The following is a 27,448-nucleotide window of genomic DNA, read 5'->3' as shown; positions in this document are numbered from 1 at the left end:
CCATCCCAGATCGTTGCCAGTAGCCCATTGTGCAGCTCTAGTATAATCTAAATGAAGAATTACTACTACTATTTAAGGGACACTCTGGTATTTTCACTATGTGATGCACGCAGCTCCGATTGCTGTCGAGGAATTACGAAATCTGATTGGTAAAATATTTCAATCCGAGAAAAACTCACCACTAAGGTTTTCTTCGTCTCATGATAATGATCGAAAGTGTGGCAACGAGATGCAGTGAGAATGCTCCCTTATAAAATATAAAAGTTTCATTAGTAACTATGCCTGCTCGCAAATGTTGCACCCTTAACTGTAACTTTCATCATCCGGTCTTTATTTGTTTTCATTTCAACTGCGTGAAACACGTTTTCGTGTTTACTCGACTTGGATTTTAATTTTTAATTATGCATTTTTATTAAAATTGCAGAGAATGATTGGTCATTTAATTTGAAAAAAAGTATATTGTAAGACGTACTCAAAATGAAGGATAAACCTGTTTCGCACAAAAATTCAAACACTTTTCGTGTAAGAAAATTCTGACAATTTATGTTTGTCACACATTTCTGTAGTTATTTAATTAGTTATTATTAATGCAGTTATTTTCTGTAGTTTTTTTCATTTTTGTTAATTTATTGTTCGTAATTAGTCTTATTTCATTTACAGTTTCAAACGTTTGCTGAACGAATAAGTAGTATTACAATCGATGTGATACATGATTATCGCAAGATATCTTCTACTCCTGATGAAGCTGATACTTTTTTCAAAGAAGCTTTTGAAAAATGGATAGATTTAAACTTTACCCTAGATTATGGTGATTTGTTTTCCTTTATTTATTTTTGTAATTGTTTTTGTAGGTGATTTAACATGTGTCAATCCGGGATTTCTTGTTAGGATAATTTTTGAAAAAAATATTTCCATTGAAATTCATTTTTGTTAAAACCTTAATGAAAAACGCACATTTGAATTGAGTAAAGAGTTTATTTAGTTGTTAAAATGCAAACAAAACGGAATAATGGTCATCATACAGACCTGTGATTCTTTCAACTGTGGGCGGAATTTCCGACTTTCTCAACATTACAAGAATTTTTAATATTTCTGCATTATTTTCTTATGGGAAACTCTGTTTCTCGACCAAATGAAGTTCTGATGTGATAGGACTAATGTTTATGAATTTATACAAGAATTGTCTAGAATCATGAGAAAAGTTCCAGGGTTCCATGGTCAAGTCTATATCAATATTAATGTGCCTCGCAGAGAGATAATAGAACACTAGTGTGTTTGGAACTGCAATAGTGTTCTGATTGTAAAGACTGCATTTTGTGTGCTGCACTGATATTTGTGCTCTAATAAAGCGCTGGAAATCGCTTTTTTTTTTCTAGAAATTTCTGATAATTAATTTTTGAGTCTTAAAGATTATTTTATTCATCTCCAATCAATCTGAACCCCTGTGTTTAGTACAATATATCTATCTATTTATATGAAACTTAATATATAATTTCTAATCTGTTCGACTAAAATTCATTATTTCAGAGAATCTTCGTAAAGATATTGGTGTTGAAATACAAACCTTATCACAAATTGTTTTCAGAAAGGTATGGTACTAATTTTTTCATATTTTGTTTCTTGCTTTAAGAAATTTTGTTTTATGTGACTTGTTTACCATTTTTTTTTTTATAAATATTTTAGTTTAGTTTGACTAAGCTTTTTTTATTTGATACTGCTTTTTACATTTTTTATAAAAACAACACTTGAAAAGTTATTGAATATTGTTATAAGTCATTTATTGCAACCTTGATTAAAATTTGTTATATTTTCAATGCTAAATGCTAAAATAATCGTAGAAACTACCAGTTCATAGATCTGTCTGATTTGAAAATCTCACATTGTGACATGTGTATACATGAATTAAAAATTGCGCAACGTGATTCACATTTGTGCAATTTAAAAGACACAGATCATAATCTATATTTGCATGATTTAAGAATCACAAATTGCTATTTGTATTCATATGATTTGAAAATAACATAATGCAATCTGCATTGATGCCATATTATATCTAACATTATGATTTTTATTTACATGATTTAATTTTTGTACATTGTCATCCACATTTGTGTGTAAAAAATCACACACTGTGATCCGTATTTATTCAATTTGAAAGTTAAAACCCTTAATCCGCATTCATCCAAGTAATCCACAATAGAATACCAAATATCGTAATTTGGTGTCCGCATTTATGTGATTATACATCTCACTGGGGGATTTGAATTTGTGTAATTTAAAAAGCACACATCACAATATCGATTGGTAATCACTTAATATAAAAAATCACAGATTGTCATTCATTACATAATCATGTGAAACATTTAAAGAAACAAGATTTGTGCTCAAACTAATATTTTAATTAAAAAAATTTATTTTGTTAATTAAATAATTTACTTTTGTATGATTTTTTGGCATAATTTTTTTATTTAATGCTAAAAATTTTTTTTTACAAATTGAGCAGGGGTATAAAATATGTTGTTGTTACTTTACGTCGCACTAGAGCTGCACAATGGGTTATTGGCGACGGTCTGGGAAACATCCCGGGGGATGATCCGAAGACATGCCATCACAATTTTGATCCTCTGCGGAAGGGAATGATATAAAATATAATCAAGTAAAACAAAAGCATTTTTATTTAAATGTTTTACTGCCAAGAAAATCCTTTAATGATTTTTTATTATCTGATATCTGAAAAAAAAGTTTACTTCCTTTAAAAATCTATTTTTGAGGTAATTTTTATTAAGTAACAATAAAATAAATTTTTTGTGATAGGTAGAAAAATATGAATATTTTTTTTTGTTTAAAAATTATTTTATTACAATTTAGAAATTTATATTTTGATATTTGAGGTTATAGATTTTTTGTAAAAATTGATTTTGATAAGATTATCTGAAGAGTGGGAATTATTCTTACTTTTTTTCTTATTATTTTTATTTTATTTTTAGGATGAAATAATTGAAATTCTTTTGAAACATCTGAGTAAAACAGAAAGCTTAGCATTAGATGCTATTTTAGAGTAAGCATTTTTCATATTACTGTGTATCTAAGTTTTTCTGATTTTAGATAATTCAAAAATGTTCTTGTCAATTAATTATTTTTCTACATATTGTTTATTAATTTTAAATTTTTTTATTAACACTAAAATGATATGGCTTTCAAGACAATTATATTATTCATCATCAGTAAGCTGTAGTGCTTGACAGGGAAGTTCTTGTTTATTTTGTTTCATAAGCTTAGTTTTTAGAACTTGTTTGTATTAAGAAAAAGTGTTCATTAAGTTATTTATAACTAAAGAAACTTTCTAAATCTTTTGCATCGAAGACTAGAGTAGACTGACTTTAAACTAAATGTCTGCTGACTATTTACTAATAGTATGTCTAATTATTTCACTCAAATTATAAAATGTAAAAGATTCAGAAGAATCTATAATCTTAATATGTTTATCTTATCTGTTGGTGTAACCTCTGTTAAATTGTATCATCCTTGTTTGCTGTCCATACAATTTAATTCTTCAGGCGATGGTGTACCTTGGGGCACGGAAGCATGTATAGATTTTACTAGTAGTGATTTTAAATGTTTTTATTGTGTTAAATTTATCTTGTGTTTAATTTAGCTCGTCTTAAATTTATCTTACTTCTATTATCTGATTGTATTCTTTTTTCTCAGGTAATAGAGTTTTAATTAGCTTTACTGTATTTTACTTAAGGCTGAACAACAAGGTTACCAAACTAATATTCTTTTTTATTAGAATTTATGATAATTAGTTAAACCATAAATTCTTATTTTTGCTGTCAAAATTTCACCAAATTACATATATTTTTTAGGTTGGTCGTAGCTTTGGCTAGAGACCTTCAACATGATTTTTATCCATATTTTCCCAAGTTCTTCTCCTCCATAACATTTCACCTTACTACAAATGACACTGACTTACTTGAAAAGTTATTTACTGCATTAGCCTACCTGTTTAAGTTTCTTTGGAAATACATGATCAAGGACATTGAAAATGTGTACAGGTAAGCAATATATATTTTTCTTTGAGTCCCAAAAGCACTTTTTTCTAGTACAATTCTTGCACGATTTTTACTAATTTAAATTTCATTAGGCTGTTTTCTACCTTGTTGAGTGACACTAATAAAGAGCACATAAGAATTTTTGCTGTGGAAAGTTTTGCTTTCTTAATAAGAAAGGTGAATATTTAAAATATTTTTTTATATTAATGAATGTGCATTTCAATTTTTATGTATGTACTTGATTACATTTATATTCTTAATTGTGCCACCTCTCTCATAATTTAAAAGGTTTTTATGAATTTTTTATTTATGTTATCAGGTTCAGAATAAAGAAAAGTTGTTCCTGTTTATATTTTCTGAACTGGAAAAGAGTCCTGAGGTTAGTAGTTATTTGTTTCTTTTTTTCATTACAATATATTTTCAATAGTCTTCTACCATTGTACATGTTAAATTATGGGTATTATTTTATTAGATCAGTAATGAATTACACTACAATATGCAATTTCAAATCATCCATTTTCCAGAATGATTAATTTTCAGTACATCTTTTTAAATCAAAATAAACTAATCTCTCGAATTAAAAATAAATTTATATTTAATTGAAGTCTAAATTATTTTACGGTTTATACTTTTGATTAAAAAAAATACCATGTAACTATCGAAAGCTTGAATTTACTGTTTTTAAAAACTTTAAGAAGGTCACTTTCTAAAAGAGATAAGGTGGGTGAAATTAAAACTTGTTTTCTTTTAGAGAGAAATCTATATTTTTTTATTACCAATGGAACTCTTTGAAATTGATAGACTGTTTCCTTTTGTATTATCTGTGTTTTTAATTTTTTTCCATTCAATTTTAGAAACATTTAGGAGTTGGCCAACTATTCTTTGAAGTTGTGAAAGGTGTTAAGCAACAGTTTCACAGTTGTGCAGAAATAGTGAGTTAGATTGCATTTTGTTTAATAAGTTTCATTTTTCCCTTGTAATTTTTTTGAATTAGCTTTATTATTTTATTATTGTTTTATTTATGTTTGTGCTACTAATTTTAATTTTAAAAAAAATCTCTAACTATTCTTTTTGTTTATCATGCCTTTTGTGATCGTTTTTTATGTCTGTTTTTAATGCATTATCATCTTTTATAGGTTTTGAAATTACTCTTCGGACTTTTAGGAAATGAAAATTGTTCTGCTCATTTAATTCAACAGTCTCTTGAGCATATGTTTAGTGCTATGTGTAAGCATACTGTAAAAACTCATTGTGTTATAATTCAAGATATTTTTTGTGTAAGTGGATTTTATCAGTTAAATATTTCACATTATTATTTTCTTATTCTTCGCTTTCTTTATTTTAAAATTTATTTTGCAGGATTTCATAAATGAATTAATCGCTAAGCTCGATACTCAGGAATCAAGTGTTGCTAATCACCTTGATAGAATCTTGAAACTATTCCTCATTTGGATTGAATTTAAAAAGGGAAGCTTGATTACATCAAATGACTTATTTGTCGAGGTAAAATAGATTACATCAAGTTATAATTGTAAACAAATTCCATGCTTAATTACTGCTGTATTGTCTTAAATAACCGTATTTTCTTATGTACTTTTATATTTCTTTATTTATTTCATTCATAAAATTTTTTATAACATTACATACATCATACATTGAATATTGTGCTCAATTAGTGTTTTAACAACTTTATTGTTTTTGATAGATTTTTCATAAGCTTTGTTTCTTACCATCATCTTAAACATCTTCTTTCAGCTATCTTTTTCTACCAGTTTTTTTTTTTTTTTTTTTTTTTTACATTTTTGTGACTGTAGTCATCCTGGTTTAGATAGTTTTAAGTTTTTTTGTTATCCAGTTTTGAATTTAAAATGTTTTAGGCAAATATGAATCAGTCAATAAAAAGAAAAAAATATGATGATTAGAGATTTATGTTTCAGTGTGCACTTTTAATTAATAGTTGTTCATCTTTATATTAACATATTCATATTAATTTGAGCTTTTATTTGAAACAAATTGTAATAAATTTATTCAATAAAAGTGCAAATGTATTGTTTTTTTTTATAATTATTATTCTGTGTCAATAGATACTCAAATGAAAATATAGTATTTATTAATTTCTTTGACTGTTTTTATTAATGCCAACTCTGTTGGATTTCACCAGTATCTTCTGATCTCTTGATTCGATGAACACTCCTAATATAATTCTAAAAAAATAAATCCATATCAAATAAGATTCTTTTTATTTAGTTTATTCCTTGTTTATTGTGTTTGAATAAATGTGACTGCCAAATAATAAAGTTAATTTATTATAATCAATTGGAAGTTTTTTTTTTACTATTTTGACTAACTGGTTAAAGAGCATATTATAATTATCTTAAATATATTACTTCAAATTCAAAACTGCAACTAACATATTAAAGATATTTTATATTTAAAAGACTTATTAGTGTCAATCATAAATGGAAAAATATTACTGTCAATTTATAATTATAATTACAAAGAAAATCCCTTAAACTCTCTGTGCATGAAATATTTTAATTATTACATATTAGTTAGCATAAAATTTATATTATTTGTAAAAGCTGCTTTTTGTGTGTGCGTGTGTCAGTTAAACATTTTAGTACGAAAGGATTTATTATAATGAATCTGAATTCTTTACTGCAGGATTTCTTATCTGAATTGTTTACTGCAGTTTAAGAAGATGATTCTTATTATTATTTTATAGTTATTGTATAAAATTGTAATAAATGCAGCTAACTATGCAGCAAAATAAACTGTAAATGTAATATCATTACATTTACAGTATAGAAAAATTCGTTTTTTGTATTCATCATTAAGATGAAAATTTTGCTGTTTGTAGTTTTTAAGAGCATTGAGGTTGGGTATGGGAAAAATTAAGAACATTTGTTGTTATTTTAAAAATAGTGCCAATTATTAAAAAAAAAAGGAAATGCATGCAAATAGAAAAACAGATTATTAGCAATTACAGCTTTATATAAAGCTAGTAGTAAATTTTCTTCTCAATGAAAATCCACAAAAAGTTTCATAAATCATTAAATTATCATTGTTTGTTAAAAATTTATATGTTATAATTAAGTTGAAAGAATAATAGTTTGAGCGATAACTGTTGGAAATAATCACATTTAAAAGCTATTTGTATCTATTTCACTTCAGAATTTGGGTGATTGCTAAGCATTACTTAAAATTGCAATTACTTACAATGTTCAAAAAATAGTATCTTATATTATTATTTCATATTTTTGTTTTAATTGCTTGATCATTTCAAATAAAAATTTTATTGTTAAATCTTTTTTTATTTTATTTTTTATTGAATAATGTACGAAAGGAACTAATATAAATAACATCAATATAAAATTCTGCTTACAACTGAGTTTAATAGATAGTAATCAATAGAACAAAGCAATTGACAAATCAAAATGCAAAAATGATTGTGTAATAAGCTAAGTATCCTGATAATTAATAAGAAAAAATCTCGAAAGCAAACTCTTGTTGCAGATTAAATTGGTTCATATGTCATTTATAACTTGAGAAAGTAAAATATAAATTATAATGTGGTTTAGAATGTGTGCAACTTTATAGTTATTAGATCTAAATGCTTAAAAAATTGATAATAGAAAAAGTTATTTGCCAAATGATTCTTTTTTTTCCTTTCCGAATCATTGTGCATAGTTATTTGTCATAATTTTTAGTTATTTACTAGAAAAATTTGCTCAATGCTGACTTTTATATCTGATTTGTTATTATAATTTTTAAATTTAAAATCATTGATACATCATTTATCATCACTAATATCCTTTTTTTTAAAAAAAAAATATAGGTTTTGATATCCTTATGTCATGTGAAGAGTCTGCCTGAGTACTGTATGAAATCTGTAGTTGATATTATGTCTGCTGTTATGATTTCAAGCTGTGTAGAATTACCTGTTAATCAAACAAAATCAGCTATATCAAAGGTAATAATTTATTAAGAAACATAAAAGAATAACTTATCTTTTCTAAGTTTCTTTAGGAAATACAAAATTTAATAATTTACTATTTTTTTGCGATTTTTAAGAATGATTGTTTTAGCAATTCTAATTTTCACTCCTTTTTTTAATAAAAAAAAAGTTGCCTTTGTTTTGATATTATGTTAAGTATTTAATTCTTAACATATGATTTATAGTTATACCGTGTATTTTAGTTTTTTTGTACTTATTTCTCTTTCACATTTCATTTATTGGATTTAAAAGTAAAATAAATATATGTATATAATCAAAGTATTTTCTAATATCCTGTGTGTTCTATTTCTTTCTTTTTTTTTCTTTCAGATATACTCTCATTCAACAGAAATCGTTTTTTATTTTACCAGATGTATGTACAAATATGGAATGTTTGAAAAGGTAGTAAAAAGCACTTTATTATTATTATTTTTTTTAAATTTTTAATTTTGTACCCGATGCATATAAGAATGAAAAACTATATAGATACAGAAGTTTGCTAAATCTAATTACTTTCATTTTGTGATTATTTTTTAAAGCTGTTAAAAATAAATCAAGTTTGTCGGAAAAATGTTACTAATTCTGATCATGATTGTGTGTAGTTATAATTATTCAGTGGTTCTTGAATTCTAATAAGTAACAGTAACAATAAATATTTTTGTTATATATTTTTTTGTTACATATATGATTGTAATTGATCTAATTGTTTTCGTTGTGCCACTGACTATAAGGTCACACTACAAATCATTTATACTTTGGAGTTTGAATAGATTTGTAAAGTGATGGAAAGAACATTCTTTGATTCCGTTACTCTGCTGTATCCCCCCCCCCCCAAAAAAAACGGCATTGTTGATGGCGGTGTATGGCATCCAGAAGATATTTAACTTCTGCGTCCCAGCCTACTTTTTTTAATCCCCCTCCTCATGAATATATACTGCTCTTAGTGTACCCTCACTACCCCTATTTTTAGCTAGAATGATTTACCGTTTAATATTTTAAAATTTTTACTCCCCCCCCCCAAACAAAAAGAAATCTTATAATTAATGTTTATCATGTACCATCAGAAATAATTGCAGTACTTAATCCAGTTTTCTCATTCTGATTTATATGAAAAATTCTTGTAAGATAGGTTAATAAATTATAGTTTATTTTAAATAGCAGCATAATGCTCTTAGATAAGAAAAAAATAGTAATAAAATTTTTTATAATGTTCTCAAGACTAATTGCTTTTTTGTCAACTATATCATTTTTATTCAAAGTTAGCAATTTTTAAATTTCAAAAACCATTTATTTACAAATATTTAACAATTTTGCTGGCACAATTTTCATTTTTTCCTTTCATTATTTCAGGATCTTTTGCCTGTTTTGTTGTCAGAATGTTTGAGTCTTTTAGAAAAGCCGGATACCAATATTAAAGTTCTTGAAATTCTTTCTGAGACCATTGCAACATTGAAGCCAGTAACTTTAAACTTTGAAGACATTGAGTCCTTTACAAAATTGTACTTTTATTCTAGCCTGTAAGTATTTTTGATTTATAATATATTTAGATTGATGATAAATGAGCTGTGATGGCACAATTTCTAGTGCAGTGAGCTGCCGTATTGCAGAAAAATCTTTTGAATGAAAAATGAAAGAAAAAAAAATTCACAAACGCCTTTTTTTTTAAGGAATTACAAAAAAAAATTTTTTTGTTGAAAAAGAAAGTAAGATTAATTTATTTTGCTTCTTAAAAAGTATCTCAAACATAGACATGGACCTCTGTATGTGGTGATTCGTACTGTATTTATGACATATAGTAAAAGCTCAATACAACCGGTGGGGCATATTATGATAAGTCTGTTATAACGGCAAATATATGTATATGATATACACTTTCTGCTGTTTAGGTGAGTAATGTTGAATGAAAAAGATTTAAATGAAAGGCCTTTTTATTTATTTTTGGTGAAAATGCAGACAAGAGAAGAAAAAAGGAACTATTTTTTTCTTTCAATTTTAACCTTTTATTTTTATAACATGTAATTTTTATAACCATTTTTTTTTTTTTTTTAAGTTACCTTCTTCCAAACAAAGGAAAAAATTTTACGCTACTTTTAGAAATCCTGTCAGGCACTTATTTACGTTTTTTGGTCTTTTTATTGCTATTTTAATATTACATGTGTGTATTTACTTGTGACAACAAGCTTACAATATCAACATTTTCATCTGATATTATGAATTATCGTTATAATGGATTTTTCCTAAATATTGATAATGTATAAGAAACTGTATAAAAAATGGTATTGTCTCTTTTTTTATTTCATTAAATTTTTCTTCGCTATTTATTTATCAGTTTTTTTTCTTCCATTCAATGGAAGGATACTAATTATGATCACATCCACTTTTTAATAGATAAGTTAATAATTAAAAATGATTACTGAATTTTTCATTTTTGCTCTTGATGGTTTTAATGCTTATTTTTTAATTTTCAGATCTAAGAAAGGAAACAATTCTATGGAATTTGCTAGTTTAGAAAAGTATTTACTGCAAACCTTAAGCTTCAGCAGTGTTACTAAAGAAAGCCTTTCTGAAGCTTGGTCCGCTCTTATTTGCTTGCCTCATCTTAGGTAATTAGGAAGTGTTATTATATTTTGTTAGAGAAAAGTTATAAAATTTTTTTCATGTTAATCACTTTTTTATTCTTAAGTTTTAATTAATGCAAATTAATATTATCTGATTAAATTACCGTCAAGTTTTTTATATGTTAAGTGTCTTTTGTGACTTTGAACGCCATAAAATTTTGAATATTTTTAATTGAATGATAAATTTAATGTTTTGCATAATTCTTTAGTTGGGATCTTTGACTTTCATTTTTAAATTAAAAATTATTTCTCTTATGATTCTTAAATATAAGCATATTTTTCAAAAATTGATACTTATGAGATGACTCTTAGGAAAAATTTATAGCCTTTACTTGTTTTTAGATACAATTTCAACAATAAATTTTTCAACGAGTAGTATTTTAGTGCTCATATATTTTATTTTTAAATTTCATATTGCTTTTATTAAAACAGATTGGTTGACCAGACAAAAGCTACTAGTGTCATCAATGAATTTATGATAAATATTAAAAAGCAGCTGCTGGATAATGAGGCGACTCATTCTTTTGATGTAGAAGAATGTTCATTTGTTCTTTTAAATGCTTACTACTCTTTGCTACTCATTAATAAAGATGAAGAAAACAACTCTCCTCCTACATGTTTTTTTACTGATTTATTAAGGTAAGCTGTTTTTTGCTGATTTTCTTTTCTGCAATTTTTTTTAAGGAATTAGAATAGATTTAATAAAGAGTAATTTAGAATCGTATTTCTTACTATACATTATTAGAAATAGTTTTTACACATATTTGTTAAGTTCTAGAACTTGTTAGTTTATGCCCTGAAAGGCAAATGGGAAAAGAGAAGAAAAAAAATTTCTTTTTTAAAATTTTTTTTTTTATAGACATTTTTTATTATGATGTGGCAAATAGGAGAAACTAGCTTTATACTAAACCAACTTAGTCTTGTACTGCTGATTTTTGTAAAAATTATATTCAGGAAAATCAATTTTGTAGTTTTCTCAACACTGTTTGTTTTAAGAAATGAAAACTTTGGTATTTTCGTTTCTTTTTTGCTATTTTTATGTTTTAATTAAAGCAAAGCATTTAAATTTAGTGTTTTTAATAGACTTTATTGTAATTCTTTGCCTGTATAGTAAGGCAGATAACCGTTAACAGAAAAGTGTGATCCTTAATGTTAAATTTAACTCTTCCTCATGACTTAGTAAATTTCAGTCAAGATTTCTCTTTTACTTTTTATATTAACTTTTCTTTTTATCACTAATTTTATTGAGAGGAAGCATTTTTTTAAAAATACAACAAAGTAAAAGAGTTGAATTGACTTTTTTAGCATTAAATGTTTTGTTTAAAAATTCAGATTGATTTTTTTTTGTTTTATTTTAGTTTTGATTGAGCTTTTTCTTTTTTTAAAATTTTGTTTTTCTAGACGTTTTCATTAGGAGGATTTCTATTAGGCTTTATTATTTTTTCTTCACTTTTTCATTTAATGTTTTCTTTAAAAAATTAAGATCGATTTTTATTTATTCTGCTTTGCTCTTCTGTGTAATCTCTTTTTTATTGATGTTTTTATGTTTGAGCAACATTTTTAAAAGCATTTCTGACAGAGTATATCGCTTTTAACCTTGTATAAATACTTTTTTTTCTCAGAAAATATTACTAGTAGCATTAAAGTTTTGTTTTAAGTATTAAAAGGATATTTTTTTTTTAACTTAATGTTTTTTTCATCCAATTGCTGTCCGTTTTTTTTTAAAATTTTTTTTTATCTTAAATATTTTTAATTATTGTAATATCTAAATATCTTTATTATTTTAAATATTTATATTGTAGTTTTTTTCCTTTTACCTCATACCAATAATATAGCTAAGATTAAATTATTTTTTGATAATGACTTAACTTATTTACATATAAAAAATGAAATTTATTAATGATTTTTTAAAAAAAATAAATGTTACTATTTGACCACCAAATATTGAGTATTTGGGCTTTTTTTTTCTTCTTCTTTTTGGCTGAACATTTGGTCTAATCTTAGAATTTCTTCTATACATGCGAACAAAGAACTAAAATAATAGGCCAATAAGTATTTGCCTTTTAAATGTAAGCATATACTTTTCCCATTTAGATTTGAGCAGTTAAGGTGTGAAATATTAGACAAAACTAATAATTTGTGTTTAAGAAGTAGAATATTCTATTAAAATGTCTTCTTTTTTCCTTAAAATTACTATATTCATTTCTTTAGAAAAGTAATATCTTTTATTTTTGTTTTTCATTTTAGGAAATACCCATTAAACTTACCAATTTTGCACTTGGTAGACCTTTATTTTAGTTCATGCTTAAAAAATATTGAAATTGATAGTGTTGAAGAAGTCATGATGATTCTCCTTCCAAATTTGTCTTCACCTTATCATAAGGTAAGTCACCATTCAATTATAAGCTCTTTGTTTGCAAAATTGTTTTATGAAATCTATACTATTTTATTTTTGAAGCCGTTTTACCCAATTTTTAACAGACTTCATATTTATCCATTGCTTCATTTATTTCTTGAATCCATGTGCCATCTCTCCCTCTACGAATGCATATTGCCCCGTTCTTAACCTATCTTTTGAGATATCAAAACATTTACTGAATTTTTTTAAGTGTATTGTATTGTTAGTATTTTAATCTTTTAAGCTTAAGACTTTTCTTCGTATAATAATTAGATTTTAATGTTTCTTACAGATTCGACAGTCAACATTAAGATTGTTATGTTCTATAACTTCAAGTAATTTGCAACATAAGGTAATAAATTAATTTTATTATGTAATGGGTTAGTGATGATTTTATATTAAAAAAATTATAATGATTCGTAGAAATTGAGTGCTTACAAAGTATTTATTCTCCTTAATGTTATCTAGGTTTCTGAGTTTTAGGTCAAGAGAAACTTGAGTTATCTATGGTTAGGAGATTTAAGAAACTAGAAGTTGCAAAATTTTTAGGATTATTAGGGAACTCGCTTTGCTGTAATCTTCAGAAATATTTGTGTATTTTTCTTCACTTTTCAGATTGCACTTTTCATCTTGACTTGTTTCTAAATTGGCTTTGTGTTTTTCACATTTTTTTCTAAATTATTTTAATTTCATGTACGGTGGTTGTAGCGGTTTATTTAATAGCGCATGTTCAATTGTTACATTAGTTCTTTTGCTATTTTCTATTTTTTTAATATACTATGTCTTATGTGGAGTGTTAGTTTATCTTGTAAGTATGCTTGTTAGAAAATAATTACCGAGAAATTTATTGGAACTTGATGCATTGATTCTAAATTTTGAACCTTTTATCAGGCAATTTTGGATATTTTAAATATTTGCTATGAAGCTGAAAAAGTCCCTTTGGATGTTCAAAACTATAGAGAGAAACTGAAATGGTTAAGAAAATTGGAATACAGCTTCATAGAAAAAGATGTTCCTGTTGATTTAGAAAATATATGTTTGAAGGTGAGTACCTGTTTTGGTAGTCTCTAGTAGATTTTTTTAAAAAAAATAATGCTTATAAATAAACTATTTACTCTCCATAGGTACCAGTATATTATTTGCTAGGTATGTTGTATGTGAATTTCAAGCTGCTTTGGGATCCTACAATATTACTTTTAGAAAGCTTTGCTCATGGAAAAACAAAGCTGTTTTGGGATGTCTTTTTTCCTCATCTTGATAACATCACAAATTTATGTGGTAATTGTTTAAATCTTTATTTTAAAAGTGTTTTGTTTGTGTATATTTTAAAACTAGATATGTGTCTAGACTTTCAACTTAAAATGTGATATTTCTGGAATTTCTTGATTCTGAAAAGTCATTATTCAAAAAAAATTTCAAGAACTACAGTGATTTCAGTTGAATTTCACCAGTTTGGAATGTGACCTTCTTAGTTCCATGCCTAAGTTTATCTGAGTAGGTCTTAAAGCCTTTTTGAAAAAAATTAATTTTATGGTTAAAAACTATTTTTATTTGCAATTGCTTAGCAATGATGAATTGCTTAGAAATAACTATTGGTAAAACTTTTAATTATAAAATTAAATCTATTTATGTTTTATTTTGTTTAAATATTTGCTCAGGGCTTGAAGTTGTCCACAATTTCTTTAAAGGGTCCTTAATTATTAAAAATTTCAATAAATGTCCTGAAATTTTTGTATTTTCCAAATTTTTGTTGAAGCTAACAGCGAAATATAAATATTGTTTATCTAAAAAGAATTGAAGAAAATTAAAATTCAGAAATTTTGTTATGTGCCATGAAACAAAGTATGTAATAAAATGAGCATTTTCATAGATAAGTCTTCATAGCATGTCAAGTGTAGTATTAGTTTACTTTGCTGCCATTGTTAGAGACAATTTCCCTTGACTTGACAGTATGGAACATTCCATGTGGGAGAAATATATAAAAAACTCTTTACTCCCTCCATCACTATATCATACTCTACTGATTTTCATAACAGAATCCTTATATTTTGCTACTTAATGCTTTTCTGTATTTATACTATTTTTCTCATATTTTATACATAACTTTAAGAAAAAAAAAATCTGAGTTTTCTTTAAAATTTTAATTTTTTTGCTTATGTGCAAGAACTACTGAAACTATTACCAGTTGTATATCTGTGAATCCATGTAAATATCCCAGAAATATGTTTTTTTTTCTTCTTTTTTTCTTTTCTGAAAGCTGACTCTGTGCATACGTGAGCCTAGTTAAACATAATTAATATTTCATGTAATAACATTTCTTATCCATAAATTACTTGAAAATTCTTTTCAAAGACAGTAAATTATATCTATATTGTGTATTAATTTTTTAATAATTGTATTTTCAGAACAATACACATCTGATTTATCATTTACTGATATTAGTTTGGATATGGACAGTAGTACTTTTTGTCATCATTTCACATCATTTTGCAAACCAAAGGAAAAACCTGATCTGCTTAACCATCGAATGCTGCTTTGGAAAGCTATGGAGCATTTTCCGAATGTTGTTGAAGCAAAAAACAAGATAATTGTACCTTTCTTGTTCCAATTTATTATGTATGAACAAACTTCTTTTTTAGCACTTTGGTTTTTGTATAAAAAAATTTGCCTTGATGTTTGGCACATAATTTAAATTTATTGTCATTCAAAATTAGATTTACAAGAATTTAAAAAAATTAGTTTTCTACAATTTCTTAAAGGTTTTAGTTATTTGTCACTATCTTGGGATTTTTTCTCCATCAGCGGTGAAGTAATCTTATAGTAGTTACTAAATAAGTTTTTTTTTTATATTCTGAGAAGCTTGTATAAGCTTTATCCGCTGAATCTGATTTTGAGTGATAAATATTAAATGAATTTCGATTAACTAAAAATTATGTTTACCTTTTCTTAATAGTGGTATTTTTTACTTTTTCGACTGTCTTACAAATAATATTCTTTTTTTCTTCTTTGTTTAGGAAAGAAGTGCACAAAATTGAAACTTCAATGGCAAGCACTGAAAATATCAACAGAAATCAGGCTGCTTTGGATGTTAGTTCTACTTTTGAATTAGAATCTGAGGATGAAGATACTAACCAATCTGGAAAGAGGAAACGTAGATGCACAAGAGAGAAAGTGAAAAAGAATAAGAAACTGTAAGTATCATACTTTTTAAAGTGCCAAAGAATAAGAAGAGTTAAAATTGTGGAAATATGTTCTATTTATTTCGAGCATATGCAAATTGAAAAGTTGGATCACACTCATTACTTGTTAATTTGATCACTTTTCTTGTTGGTTTAATCTGAATAATTTTTTTATAAATATTATATTCATATTATTATATTTATATAAATATTTCATATTTATATTTATTATAAATATTATATTCATAATATGATTCATATGATACTTTAATAATTGTAGTTTTTATTTTGGTATAGTTAAAACTTTATTTTTATTTGCACAGTCTTCACAGAAATTACACTATTTCCTTGTTAGTGTGAAGTTATGTTCATCCTGGAATTATCAATTTTCTAATAGATATTTCGTGATTCACACATTTTCAAAAATTTTCGATTATCTGTAAAATTAAAATGTTGTCTAAGTTTCATTCAAATACTATTTAAAAAAATTTAAAATCATTTTTCTGTAATATAGGATTAAGTGAGATAACTGCCTCTTCCGAAAGATTCTTTCATTGAAAAAAAAGGGGGGGAACAAGGTTGAGAGCCGTACAAAGTTTCTGCTTTTATCAGTATTTTACTGAGAAGGTGGAAAAAGCTCTCTAGAACACCATCTGCTGCCCATACCCATATTCAAATAAAATTTTAAAAAAAAATTTTTTTGCAAGTTGGATGATAAATTGTTCCCTTTAATTTTTTTTTCTCTTTCGTTTGGATTTACTATAGAAAAATAATAGAAAGGATAAATAGGTTAATAATTTTAGTTTAAAGGGTGTGTTGAATATTTATCCTTTGTTACATTACTACACTTGTTTTTAATAAAGTATATGAAAAAATCTTTATTTTTTTCTAGCAAAAAAGATTCTGAATCTGAAAAATCATCTGAATTAGCGGAAGGTTTTGATACTAAATCAAATTCTGAAACGCAGTCTGCAGAATTAATTCTAGAAGATATGGAAGTTGAAGAAGAAATTGAGTCTAAAAAAGAAGAGGATTCTGAAGAGGAAGAATCAGAATCTGAAGAAGAGGAGGAGGAAGAAGAACGCCATGTTACAGTTGCACCTAAAAAGGCCAATTATGCTAAGAGAAAATACCATGTTTCAAAGTAATGAATTTTTAATTTGTATATTTGGTTGTTTAATGACTTTTTTTTCTGTCGTAATTAAATGAAACTTATGTTTTATGATTTAAAAAAAAAAAAAAATTTTGGTTTACCTTGAATTTTTTCAGCCGTCTACCTCTGACATTGACTTTATACTAATACTATTGATTTTTTTCTTCTTCGTAATCAATATTTTCTATGTCTCGACCTTTTTTGTCAATATTTTCCAGCTTAATATCTCATCCTAACATCCATAAAAATACATTTTTATCTTCCTATACCATATATTTTTTTAATATAGTCTTTTCCCCCATTTTGTTAATCCTTTCCTTTTTTTAATGTATGTTTTATACTACCATTGCAATTTGATATTAACTGATTAAATATAGTTATCTATAACTCATATTTAGCATAACGTGTCTCATTACAATTTAGCAATATTATTTCAAATCAATCTAGCTATTGTGTTTTTTCATTGAAAATGCAGCAACATCCTTATTTTAATTATTTCTTTTTTGCATAGTTAATTATTAGTTACTATTGTTTGACCTTTCTATGTTCAAAAAGATTGGTAAAATACTTTTAAAGACTAAGAAATCTATTAAAATAGTTTATTGACTTTTAAGTAATTTATTGAATTTTTTTAATTCTAGCATAGCATTTAAAGCTTGTTAAAATTTGTATTATATATCGTTATTAGTTGTATTGAATGTTATAATTAAAAATAAGCAAAGTTCTGATTAAATTTTGTATATTATTTTTAGAAATTTAAAAATTAATTGCCATAGTTTTTATTTAAAATTTAATGTCTTTGTGCTTAAAATGTTGAGTTATATAGTAAAAAAAAAAAACATTATAGTGCCAGATTCATCTTGGGGGTTTAAATAATAGTAAATATAGAGCTATTCTATCACTATATCTATCATAGCTTGAAGCTTTAACCAAGAATTTTACTCCCTTATGATGTTTAAAGCAATGTTAAAAAAAGGAATTTTTACAATCGGAATATTTTAAATTAATTCGATAGTGATAATAAAATGCAGTTAAATACATAAAAAAAAGAACTTACAGCAGCTTTATTGTTATTGACAAACTTCATCATCAGAGTAAAATCTTTGATCAAAACTATAAAATGACTTGGTGAGAATTTTTAGCTTATTGGTCTAAAATGATTTAGATTTTCTAAAAACATTGCTAAAATCTGAATCATTATTAATAAGTTTCAAACTTTAATCATATATAGTTTTCACATTTCGCATTGTTGATAAATAACATTTAAAAGTAATTTACTTTTATTATGGTTAAAATATTTGGTTTGAAAAAAAAAAAATTCATAATATAAAGCATATGTTAGGCAGTGTGGAGCTTAACTGATTAGCAGCTAGGTTGGAAATCTTCGGATTGGCGATTTTACACTTTTAAAAATTTTGTGATGAATAAATTTTTTATGAATGGTTACTTATCTCTTCCTTAATGTATATCTCTATTTGCTTAAAATTCTAGTTATTCTACTGAATTTTTCTCGTTCCTATACCTCTGCTGCTTATATTCCTAGCTACAATTTTCTTGTATAGTTTTTTCCCGTTTGGAAAATGGCTATGAGTTCAGTTGTTACATTATGCTCTTTATTGTAGCTTTATTTTCAATCAGTTTTAATTTAATGAATTATATTAACTGATAATTGTTCTCCTAACTTTTTATCTTAGAACACTTGCTGCCTATTTATCTGTTTTTGCAAAATTCAAGAATCCAAAAGGAGGATACAAAGCAGAAGAATTGGAAACACTTTATAAAGAGGTTAGTCGAATAATCGAAACATGTGATTTTTTTTAGTATTCTTATTTATGTATAATTTATGTTTAAAATTATCAGTTTAATATTTTTAGACTATTCATCTTTATTTAATTTATTAATTGTATTTTTCAGCTTCTTTGTTACTACGATCCAGTTATACAGAAGCTGGCATTTGATTGCATTCTAACTTTTAACCACAAGTTTTTGCATCCTTACAAGTAAATTATTTTCATATTTTTTAATATTTCATTCATCTTAAATGAATTTAATGATTTTATTCTGTTATGGTATGTTTATTGCTTGTAATTTGTGTTTACTAAAGCATTATAGTAATTTTATAAGTAGTAATATTTATATTATAAAAGTCTATCTAAGCCAACAGCAAATCTTAAATAAAGTTTGTTAATTTTAAGCATCTCTCAAATTCTGCACAAATTTCCCAATTTAATGAATGATGAAAAAATAATTAAAACATTTTAGTTGTGATTTGGAGTTATGTTATTAATGCTATGATATTTTTTTACTTACTCTTATGTTTGGTTTTATATTTTAAAAATATATATTTTTTTGATATTCCTGTTAAAAAATGCTTTATCCTTATTTGTCCTTATTTTTAGATTTTTGCTCGGATATTCCTAAATTTTATGTGTGTTTAGAGCATTCTTTTCTCTTAGAATACAAATGTGGGTTTTAAATTATTCACTTTGAAGTATCTATATATTAGGATTTTTGATCCAACATCTTTTTATTTTAATTAATAATACTAGTAAAAATGGCAAAATTTTATAGCTAAAATTTAAGAATCATCTACGAATTATATACATGGCTCAGTCATGTAGCCTTACCTGCACAGTGCATTGCTTTAAACATTTGATTTTAGTCATTTTATGACAAAGTAACTCAATTAGCAATTTCATATTATCAAATTTTTATGGTGATGAATTTAGGACTTGGACTTATATGCTTTTATATTTTCAACAAATGTAGTAATTGCTTTTGTAGGGGGGAATTTTGTAGTTTTGCAATTATTGACTCATTACTTTCATCTTATTTTAAAAAATGATCAATTCTGATCAACAATACTCTAATCATATCATAGAATTTTTAAATGGTGAATCAAAGGCCTATTAAATTAATTTTGTACAAAAATGTCAATCAGCATTTTCACTGTGTATTCTTTTCAAGATTATAAAGACCCTAATTTTACATTATTTGATTAAGGAAGCCTTAAACTTGATTGCAAATTTTAATTAAGTATTGTTTTGAGGGAATATTAGCTGATTGATTCTGCTAATTTTTTAATGCAGCAGATCTAAGAAAACCTATATTCACCTCAAACTATAATGAGTTATTCAGTGCTCATCTATAAAATTATATAGGTTTCTGCTTTAGTGAAAAGAAAAGTATATTTTCTTATACTTCCAGGGTAAAATTTCCCTTATTATCATAGTTTTACCCCTGGTTACAATTTGCAAGTGGAGCAAATTGTACTCTTTTTAGTTGGACTTATAATAATAGTTTGGTATATGTGTATTGTTAGAAAGAAGGCTGACTTTTTTTATAAAAAAAAATTCTGATTTTTTTTCCTCTCTGGCACACTATGGAGCCCGTCTTAATTTAGACTTAATAGTTTTAATCTTGATTATATTAGCTGCATATTGAACTTCGATTTATTTACTGTACCTACCAACTCCATTAGAAAATCTAGTTGACTACTTGATTTTGCCACTTTCTCCAAATCTCTTATTTAAATCAAAAAATATGTCAGTTTTTTTTAAATATTTTCATGATTGTCAACTTGTAGAGTCGCTGAAAAAGATTTTACAGAGTGGTTGTGTAATTATGTTTTTGCTTACATTCAGTAGGAAAAAATGCCCGTTTTAAATATGAAATATTTTTTTCCAGAGATAATTTCTACAGAATTCTAGAGAATAAAACATTCAAGACTGAAGTGGTTCTGTTCAGTTTAGATTCTCAAAATGAAATTATCCAGAATGAACACAGAATGAATGTGTTGGCTATTTTAATGAGGTACATTTTGTTTTATATTTATTGATGTTATTCATTTTTTATTGTCAAATAATAGATATATGTGCTTTTTTATTTGACAGGGTGTTGTATGGGAAAATGCTTTATAAAACAGGGAACAATACTGTTGGCAAAGCACAGGCAAACACCAGGCGGTCTTTAGTTCTACGTTTCTTAGCTGGATGCAAAGCGGATGAATTGAAAATGTTTTTTGATCTAGTGTTTTTACCTTTTAAAGAACAGCTCAATGGTTAGTATTATTATTCATGGTGTGTAGCATTTTTAAAGGTGCTTATTTTCGATTTTCATTATTTAAAAGCCTTTAAAGGTACTATTTTCATTAGGTGTTTTTAAAAAGTGCTTAATTTTCCCTTTTCAAAAATGAGATTTGTTTTTGTTACCATGTCGATTTCTGCCACGTTATGCAAAAGCGTGCTTTTCACTTTGTTCTATTCAACGTTTTCACAATTCATTACGCTGTACCGTCAGTCCATAACGCATGAAAGCGCCAATCATTTGACATGTTTGATGAAATACTTGAGAGTTCGTATGTGAGTCTACTGAGCTGGGTTCGGTGAGATTATTGCCTTCTCATGTGCAACTCTGCTGCATTTTGCAAGACATTCTCAATTTCAGTCTTTTTCCACCCTCTGATATTGAATTGAAAAATTTCTCTATCAATTTATAACGGCTAATATAATCAAGAAAAGAATTCTTTGTCTGAAACTAGTTATTTTCTCATATTAATGTAAAGTCTTTGAAAATTATTTTGCATTTTGTTAGTGTATATGATGCTTTAAAATATTTTTTGAGCACTTAAAAAGTACTTAAAAGATGCTTATTTTTTGTTGAAAGATTTGGCTACGTGCCCTATTATTGTTTTTAAAACTGTTAAATATTTGTATAGCCTATTTAGAAAATAAGATGTGACTAAATTGTGGACTTGAATTTTGTCATGTAATTGTTTTAATTTATTTTTAACTATTAAAACTATTCATTAATATAAAATTATAATTAGAAGAAGAGAGTAGTTCTATTGTTCTTACGCTATTTATAAATTTATAATTCTTAAACAAAGGGTTTAAACAATTATTAAGTCGGAAATAAAATTTTACTTTTACTCCATATATTATGAATATTTAGCTTTTTGTTGGTCTGCTTTGAGATGTTAAATTTTTATAATTTTAACTTTTTAAATATATGCTCCTGACTGTTGTTTCTTTAGAAAATTTAAGTAAGTGCACTGTTACAAAAACAAGTATCAGTATAATTAAAGTTCAAATTAATTATTTGTGTAGGCCGTATCATAAATGTAAAAATTAGAGATGAGTGTGGGTTCGCTTCTGAGGGCCTGAATCCGAAGAATTTAAATCAGAGCCGGTACTTAGGATTGCTTAGAGCCCGAGATATACGTTGGATAAAGGTTAAATTTTGCTACCTCGTCACTAGGAATTTGATGTCAAGGAAATCAATGAATTAAAACTGTTCTATCAGCAACCCGTGAAAGAAAAAGAGAAAAACTGTAACCACTGAAACTCCAAGAAGACTAAACCGAAAATTAAAAGCAGAAAATCAAAATATTAAGCTAAATAATATTTAGTAGACAGTTAGTGATAGCCTCACAAAGTAAAAGCACCAAATAGAATTTTAAAAGAAAAGTAATAAATAAATAAAAATAATAATAATGAAAATAAAAATAATAAAAAAATTGCTTAAATTTTTATATTTTATAAACTATGTTTTTTTTCTACTTAATAATGTAACCAAATGTTGTTTAAAAGTTGTAAAAAAAAAGTTTATGATAATTTTATCATAAATCCCAGCTCTCCCGAACCCTTTTTTCAGTGAACGAGCCTATGTTGGCTGTACCCACCTTTTCTTTAACCCACTGGCGGTTTAGCAAATGGGCGAAAGTGAGGGAATGTTTCTCCCCAATACACTATTACTCTAATTGCACAGAAAAACCGGTTTTGTTATACGAGAAGAGTACAGGTTAAAATACAACTTTTTATGTGCAGAACCGTCAGTGGCTTAATGTAAACCAAATAGATCTTAAATTGTGAAATAGTTCAAGAAAGTATAGTGAAAATAAGACATCAATTTTTTTGTGAATGACAGAAATAATCTATTCCCTATGTTAATTATTGTTATTTTTGCTCTTACTCTTTTAATTTTTGATATATCTTTCTTCACTAGATGATACTCTTACTGCTGTGAAAAAGATAAGGGAAAGCATAAATTTAGGAACTGTAGTTCCTATTCGAAGGCAACATAGGTAAGATTGCTATCTGATGATAACTTCTAAATTAATCTAAATTCAAAAATAAAAAATAAAAATTTTAAACTTTTTTTTATCTTTCAGTGCATTAAACACACTGGGACTGATCCTGCAACATTTGGGCAATCTGATACCAGAATTGTTACCTTGGCTGTTAAAAGTGTTGCTAATTATAACTGCCACAAGTACTACTTTATTAGAAAAACGAGATGAGGTTCTTCCTCAATGTGTAAACATCTTGAAAACTGTCAGAACATTGGCTGTTATGAAACTTATGCAGGTATACTCTTGCTGAAATATGTAATATTTTTATATATTGTTTTGTTGCTGAAATAGTTTTTTCAGGATTACTACCTTTACCAATGAATGAAATTTAATCTATTTATTGGGCGAGGCATTATAAATAAATTTGACTTTAGCTTGTTTAATTTCTTAAGGAAGAATAAGTAATGTATAAGTTTTTGTGGCTTTATGTATTAACCACCAATTTGATGGGACGTAGAGCTGAAATTCATGCATGACTTTATAAAAGTTCTATTTTTATAATTTAGTGATTCTTACTAGTGGCAACTAAGCCACTAATAAGAATTAGTTGTGCTGCATAAATGATTAATAGCGCTATGTGAGCCTTACAAAATTTAGTTTGAATTGATATATTTTTGTTAAAATCATTGCCACCTGTTCTTTGCTTAATGATAATCTTTAGTCTATTTGTTGGCTGAAGATTATGCATTCAATCAAGAATATTGTTCTTCAAATTAAAAATATTACTGAAATAAATATGTAGTTAAATGTTTAGTTTTAAATTAGTCACTTTTTTTAGAAAAAATTTAGTCTTTTCTTAACTAAAGTTATTTTATAACTAAGCTTCATGTAATATTTCACTGTATCAGATGATGCCTTATTTAAATAAATATGAAATATAATTATAGTCTGTGTTTTTCATTGGTGTTATTGCTATATAATATGAAACTATAAATATTTCTTTCTATTTTAGTTTTTCCATACATTTAAAGACTATGAATATTCTTGTGAAGAAATCGATGCTATATTTGAAAGTATTGTGTGGTCAATGGTAAGTATAAGAAAGAGTATACTATACTAAAGGACCTCTTAATTTAATAGGTCATATTGTATTTAATTAGTGCTGGTTGAATCTATGTTTTTGATCATGTTGTTTTTTTCTTCCTAATATTTGCTATAGTTACCTCGTTTGGAGTTTGAATCTGTAAATCAACCCTCTCCTTTGTTGCGTTTCATGGCTACATGGAGTGAAAATCAAAGGTTAGAATTATTTTATTTTATTTATGTAAGGTCTACATTCAAGATCCACTTTCAAGTTTAAGCACATGCTTATACTTAGAAACATACATATTCATATGTAAGTAAGAGACCTTGCTTATTCAAATAAAAAGTGCATCAATGAATACCATCTGCTTTGATGTATCAATTGCAATTTATTGTAAATTGTATTTGATATAATATTTATAATGTTATAATATTTTGTTATAATATATTTTTTTTTTAGTGCTAGCAGATACATTTTTGCCAGGGGAAAAAATACAAAATGGATTACTTTCTTCTTTTTCAATGAATTTTACTTTTGAGTAATTTTTTAATTATATTAAGAAATTGAGAAATTTTTTTTTGAAATTTTTTATTTTATTATTCATTTCTTTTTTTCTTTTCTTTACAAAGCCATAAGAAGTTTTTTTCAATATTTCTTTATTTATTCAGGATTTTCAAAATTATTTATTGTACAATGAAATAAATATGAGTTACGTTTACATTGTTTAAATGTTATACATAAATGTTTAAACATTGCAGTGTGTTTAAGCGCACTGCGATGATAAAATAAAAATTAGTGGCTTTTCTATGTCTTGTTGCTCAAAAATATGAACTAAAAAACTATAGAACATAATTACTTTTAATAGGGTTTCACGATGAAAGGTAATAATAAGATAAAATAAACAGTAAAGAACAATTTTACAAGAACGTTTACAGAAAAATAAAGCCGTAATTCTGCTACAAATTTACATTGCCTAATTCAAACAACCCTTTAACTAACATTATAATCGAATAATAGAGCAAAACATATTTCTACATAATTTGTAAACATTTTGCATCAATAAAAAAGAATTATTATTTATTTATTTTACAAATCAAAATCAATTTATCATATTTTTGTTTAAAAAAATAGAAAATATAGTATCCAAATTAGCATAAACTTTTCTATTAATGACCTGATAAGATCTTGGAAAATGAAAGGTTATTTGAAATTTGCTAAAACTGTCCATGGTTTTCATATTTCCAATATTTGAAAAGAACGGATATAAAATTTAACAGTAGGAACTGGTATTCTTTTTTTTTTTATCAACCTTAAGGAATACAAAATACTTGATGTAGTAAACCAGTTTTGAGTAAAAGATCTTTTGACATAAAGATTATCACTGGAGGTATTTTTCATTTGTGATTTTTCTCACAATTTAACAAAATCAGGGTTAGTTTCACACAAAATCTGAGATTTCCAAGGATTTAAACATTAGACACTAAATGTTAGCGATATGGATCATTGTTTTTTCTTTTTTCGGTATTAATATATGATTTAAGAAGAAAACAAATTGTACAAGCTTTGATAAGCATTTAAAAAAAAAAAGTTTTATTTTTGATAAAAGATGGCATAACGTACATTGATTTGTGTTACAGGGACCAATTTTCTTTCGGCACAAAACAAAAAATTTTATTACCGCGCCTTAAAAAATACTGTTGTTTAAGATAAATGATAAAAGCAAAATTTATAACATACAATAATTAATAAAAAAATCTCCTTTCTCATATTAGAAATATATGTCACAAATTTTCAATTTTCTAAATTTTTTTTTTTATAAATTTATTTTTAAACTAAGTGATTAATAGTTGTAAAATATAAAACTTCTTTCAAAATTTTTATTTATTTCATTGTGCAACTGGAAACAAAATCCCAAATTATCCTTTCCTTTTTCTATCAGAAACACCAAATCCCTTTATAAAAAAAAACATAATGATATTCTCTTTCTAAATCTGTCATTGTGCATATGTTTTTAAACTATTGAGATAAATCTCCAAATGCTATTTTCAAGTACATAATTACATTTAAATTGGGTAACAGGTTGCAAACTGTTTCATGTTTGCAATTTTTATTAATGACTATTTCAAAAATGGTCTTTTCTGATTGTTGCTCAAGCTGTATCATAAAAACATTCATTTTAAATTATTATTTATTAGTTTTGATTAGATATTTTGAAAGGAATTTGTATACAATAATCTATTGTGAGAAAAAGTGAATTAAGGCATTAAGTATTCTTCTGTGTGACACATATAAAGTATGTAATGTATTTTGAAGCCCTCATTCTTTTTAATCTTTTACTGGACAGTGTTTTATGTTGTTAAATTTTTTTATTAAACTTTATTTTTTTTCCTCCAAATCTTAATGAATATTTTATTGGTTTAGGTACTTCCCATTATTTGCCAAACACCATGATACTGCTAAATCTTTGACTCCATTACCTCATATTATGAGTTTGTATAGTTCCAATCGAGTGAAATCAAGAGTAGTAGGTGTCATATCTAAAATAGTTCTTCAGCTATTAACACTTGAGGATGATGAGCCTGAAGAAGAAGATAAGCAGTTGCCACCATTAAAAGTAAATTTTTGTGTGGGGTTAACAAGTGATTTGAGCACAGATGGTGAGTGTAATAGTTCATGTTTTAAAATTTCTAGAAGTTATCATTTGAAGATTTTTTTTTATTTACTTTTTTCTCTGTAAATTTTTGTTCTATGTAGTGAATTTTGGCATTCAGCTACTACTGCCCTACATTGACAAAATTCTGACAAGGTTTGAAATAACAGCCTGTGCTTTAGCTAAAAAAAGGATTAAAAAGTCTTTGTCTACTAGAGATCTTAATATTTTATTGAAGTAAGTT

General features: G+C 25.9%; 1 protein-coding gene across 1 annotated transcript in view; it reads left to right on the top strand.

The window, feature by feature from the left end:
• Nucleotides 1-309: 309 nt before the first annotated feature.
• LOC107453043 (small subunit processome component 20 homolog) overlaps nucleotides 310-27,448 on the top strand; it is a 64,298-nt gene continuing 37,159 nt past the window's right edge. Inside the window, exons 1-32 of the mRNA XM_016069706.4 lie at nucleotides 310-522; nucleotides 661-808; nucleotides 1,528-1,589; nucleotides 2,988-3,058; nucleotides 3,867-4,055; nucleotides 4,145-4,229; nucleotides 4,372-4,431; nucleotides 4,907-4,984; nucleotides 5,189-5,329; nucleotides 5,412-5,555; nucleotides 7,891-8,025; nucleotides 8,380-8,451; nucleotides 9,400-9,566; nucleotides 10,518-10,652; nucleotides 11,100-11,306; nucleotides 12,915-13,050; nucleotides 13,358-13,417; nucleotides 13,957-14,109; nucleotides 14,190-14,343; nucleotides 15,471-15,681; nucleotides 16,080-16,256; nucleotides 17,137-17,388; nucleotides 19,092-19,182; nucleotides 19,312-19,397; nucleotides 21,085-21,210; nucleotides 21,291-21,457; nucleotides 23,404-23,482; nucleotides 23,570-23,765; nucleotides 24,483-24,560; nucleotides 24,690-24,769; nucleotides 26,976-27,211; nucleotides 27,309-27,441. Coding sequence (XP_015925192.1) covers nucleotides 478-522; nucleotides 661-808; nucleotides 1,528-1,589; nucleotides 2,988-3,058; nucleotides 3,867-4,055; nucleotides 4,145-4,229; nucleotides 4,372-4,431; nucleotides 4,907-4,984; nucleotides 5,189-5,329; nucleotides 5,412-5,555; nucleotides 7,891-8,025; nucleotides 8,380-8,451; nucleotides 9,400-9,566; nucleotides 10,518-10,652; nucleotides 11,100-11,306; nucleotides 12,915-13,050; nucleotides 13,358-13,417; nucleotides 13,957-14,109; nucleotides 14,190-14,343; nucleotides 15,471-15,681; nucleotides 16,080-16,256; nucleotides 17,137-17,388; nucleotides 19,092-19,182; nucleotides 19,312-19,397; nucleotides 21,085-21,210; nucleotides 21,291-21,457; nucleotides 23,404-23,482; nucleotides 23,570-23,765; nucleotides 24,483-24,560; nucleotides 24,690-24,769; nucleotides 26,976-27,211; nucleotides 27,309-27,441 — 4,154 coding nt within the window. The 5' untranslated portion in view covers nucleotides 310-477. The remainder of the gene's footprint in view (nucleotides 523-660; nucleotides 809-1,527; nucleotides 1,590-2,987; nucleotides 3,059-3,866; nucleotides 4,056-4,144; nucleotides 4,230-4,371; nucleotides 4,432-4,906; nucleotides 4,985-5,188; nucleotides 5,330-5,411; nucleotides 5,556-7,890; nucleotides 8,026-8,379; nucleotides 8,452-9,399; nucleotides 9,567-10,517; nucleotides 10,653-11,099; nucleotides 11,307-12,914; nucleotides 13,051-13,357; nucleotides 13,418-13,956; nucleotides 14,110-14,189; nucleotides 14,344-15,470; nucleotides 15,682-16,079; nucleotides 16,257-17,136; nucleotides 17,389-19,091; nucleotides 19,183-19,311; nucleotides 19,398-21,084; nucleotides 21,211-21,290; nucleotides 21,458-23,403; nucleotides 23,483-23,569; nucleotides 23,766-24,482; nucleotides 24,561-24,689; nucleotides 24,770-26,975; nucleotides 27,212-27,308; nucleotides 27,442-27,448) is intronic.

The sequence above is a fragment of the Parasteatoda tepidariorum genome, chromosome 9 (assembly GCF_982258835.1).
Source record: "Parasteatoda tepidariorum strain Cologne lab strain chromosome 9, Ptep-v5.0, whole genome shotgun sequence".
In the NCBI taxonomy this organism is placed as follows: domain Eukaryota; kingdom Metazoa; phylum Arthropoda; class Arachnida; order Araneae; family Theridiidae; genus Parasteatoda; species Parasteatoda tepidariorum.
This window is presented reverse-complemented; position numbering and strand designations above follow the sequence as displayed.